The 3,026-nt window shown below is 50.3% G+C and overlaps 1 protein-coding gene across 1 annotated transcript in view; it reads right to left on the bottom strand.

The window, feature by feature from the left end:
- Positions 1-850: 850 nt before the first annotated feature.
- DCUN1D3 (defective in cullin neddylation 1 domain containing 3) overlaps positions 851-3,026 on the bottom strand; it is a 4,141-nt gene continuing 1,965 nt past the window's right edge. The window contains exon 2 of the mRNA XM_015571762.1: positions 851-2,919. Within this exon, the coding sequence (XP_015427248.1) occupies positions 2,436-2,919 (484 nt within the window). The 3' untranslated portion in view covers positions 851-2,435. The remainder of the gene's footprint in view (positions 2,920-3,026) is intronic.

Consider the following 3,026-nt stretch of genomic DNA (forward strand, 5'->3'; position numbering starts at 1 on the left):
GGGGTTTCATTTCCCAGAAGAGTAACAAGACCCCGCACTCCCACCTCGGGCCCCTCTGCAGGAAGCCTGCTCCTGTGGGCACCGGCCGAGCCACTACAGAACTTCCGTCAGGGAGACAAACTTGGAGGGAACTTGGAAGTCTCTCTCCAACTGCTCCCTTTTCTGGTTCTCATTTGCATTTTTGTAATAATTATCATTAAAAGTATAATTGAAAACTTTAAAAAATGGTTCTTCAGTGGGCCTAGGGAAGCTGAACAATTGAAAACAAAACCCACCCGCTCTAGTCCACCTAACGCAGGAGATGCCTTCTTGTCGGCTGGGGAGGAGGCAGTCCTCCGGTCCTCAGGACCCTGGCCTCCCTCTCCTGTGCACTGGCCAGGGCACCTGCCCCTCTACCCAATTCAGAACTGGGAAAAACAGGAGGTCGCAGACAGTTGGATGAGAAGGTGGTCCCTCAGGTTGGGCATCCTGACTACAACTGAACCCACAGAACCAGCTGGGGTCCCTAGAAACGACACAAGGACCTTGTGTCAGGCTAAAGGACGCAGACGCCTGTCCCAAGACCCCACCTCTCCAGCTCTCCAGCAGTATTGCTGACCACCCACCCTCTAGAGGCAACAAATATCAAACTCCAATTACATTCCCTGTCAATGTCAATTTCAGAAAAACATCGACTGCAGAAACCCTTCAAATAACCATCTGTCAAGAGGGGAGTCTGAATCCGTAAGGGGAGTCAAGGACCTCGGCACAAGCACTTGCTGCCAGGCTGAGAAACGAGCCTGGAAGGAGGTGGGGCAGCCAGGGAGAACACGCCAAACGCTCCACAGACAAACTCGCTACCTCAAAAATATAAGCGTTTTATACGTTTATTTAAAAGATTCCCTTTTCCATCTGTTCCAAAGTTCCTCCGCCACCCTTCCAGCACAGGCCGGAGGACATGGTTTCAAGGGGGAAAGGACAGGTCCTCCACTGAAGCGAGGTAGGACAGTCAGCTCCTGGGCAGCGTCCAAAGCCGGCCTCAGGGAGCGAGCGCAGGAGTCGGGCAACTGGGCCTCCCTCTTGTGAGGAAAGAGCTGAGAAAATTCATCTTCTCTTTAGTGACCATGGTCCACACTCAGATTCAGAAGCCTCCATCCTGATGTTCCCTGGCCCTTGTCTCCCTCCTCTAGGGCCAGTTTTAGCAGGCAAACGGGAATATAGGTACATATATGTGTACATATATATTTTAGATAGGTAAAATATACACATATCTTATACATGTACATATATATATTTGGGGGAGGGGAAGGAGGAGAGGGTAATGTAAACCTCAACAGTCATCACATCACCCCAGTGAGCCTGACAGGAACACAGATAATAAATAACACCCGGGGTGAGTGACGACACGGCGCAGCAAGAGGGAAAGGGCACACGTTCACTATTAAATACACTCACGTTCGGCAGAGTTCAGGCCAGCCCCAGGCTTCTGCACCTGCCAGACAAGTAAGCTGATGATACTCAAATTCTCTTAAGAAAGTATTCAAGCAGAGCTCCAAACCACAGTTTTCCTTCAAGTCCGGTGGCTGCAGGCAGTTTCCGACCACCAGGAACAGAAACTTTGGCTCCAAGGCAAATGAAAAAAAAAAAAAAAGTATCTCCACTTACGACATGAAAATATAGAAAATTCATAAAAGAAAAACACCTATCAAAGACTGCTTCCAGCCAAACTGAGGTAGCACTGCTTTCTCTGCTCTCGATGCTCGGGTGCTGGCTGCTCTAGAACACCGCTCACTCGACTGGCAGGGGCCACGTGCTGGTGGTACACTCGACAGGAAATGCAATGCGTCAACGGAGGAATGAGCAAGAAGTGCGGGAGAGAGGGTTCAGATACATTAGCTGGACGGGGTTGTCACCAGAGGACACATTTGGCTGGCCCTGGCTCTCCAAGGGCTTTAACTCACAGGGAATTAATGCAACATGGTTAACAGTTAACACTGCTAGTCAACTCCGTGTAAATCTTTAAAAATTATCACAACCGCAATTCAACCATGTAAACAGCACCACACCCAGTACAGACCTGCCCTGAAACAGTTGCACAGCAGACCTGGCACTGGTGTCTAATGTTAGCTCCGCTGACCGCCAGCCCCCGCTTGGCGCCCTCCCCCACAAACAACCTATTTGTGCAAGAAATGGCAGGCTTATTCTATCTGAAGGCTTATAAAAAAGATACATAACATGTAGCCAGGTTCAAATATTTTGGGGGATCCCCCCAAAAGGAAATAACCAAAATAACCAAAAAGTGAAGAAAGTGCCTAAAACATGATACAGCATTTTAGAGCCCTTTCAGATACAAGGCAGAGAAAGGTGTAAAGTAGAAAATATCCGGATCTTCGGTAATTTCCAGAAAGGTCCAGTCCTCGGCTGGCTCCAGGGCAGCGCCGCCCTGGGACAGAGCACTAAGTCTGCTCCTGGGGACACAAGCCCAAGGGCCCTGAGCTGCGCACACCGCCCCCGGCCCCTTCCCTCTTCCTCCGCTCCATCTCCCACTCCACAAAGGTATCGAAGAGGCTCGGCCAGGCTTCATCTTCGCTGTAGTTGCTGAGGTCGGGGCCAATCACCTGAGTGAAGTTAAGGAACATATTCCAAGTGTCCCGGGAGATGCCCTTGACCCCCGAGGGGTTCTCTGTTAGGAAGTGTAGCCACTGGTCCAACACTGGCGGGTTGTTCTGGGTAAAGACTAGCTTCCACAGGGCAATGGCTATTTCCCGATGCAGTGACCGCTGCCCTTCTTCAGAGTCCAGGCCAAACTGAAATGTAAACCGGTACAGATCCTTGAATTTGTCCTCTTGCTTGGCTTCTGTCAAGAGGCTGGGGAACCGTGCACAGATCCCGTCAATGCTGTCTGCACTTATTGCTTTGCAGCCATCAAAAAACTCCTTCCTGCAACAGGAAGTAGGGGCACAATTAATCACTGTCAACAAGAATCATTTCCTGTGAGGCAACAGCGTGGAGATTAGCACCATGCAGCTGGGTGCTGGGTGGGAATG

This window comes from Myotis davidii, unplaced genomic scaffold (genome assembly GCF_000327345.1).
Source record: "Myotis davidii unplaced genomic scaffold, ASM32734v1 scaffold970, whole genome shotgun sequence".
NCBI classification, from domain to species: Eukaryota; Metazoa; Chordata; class Mammalia; order Chiroptera; family Vespertilionidae; genus Myotis; species Myotis davidii.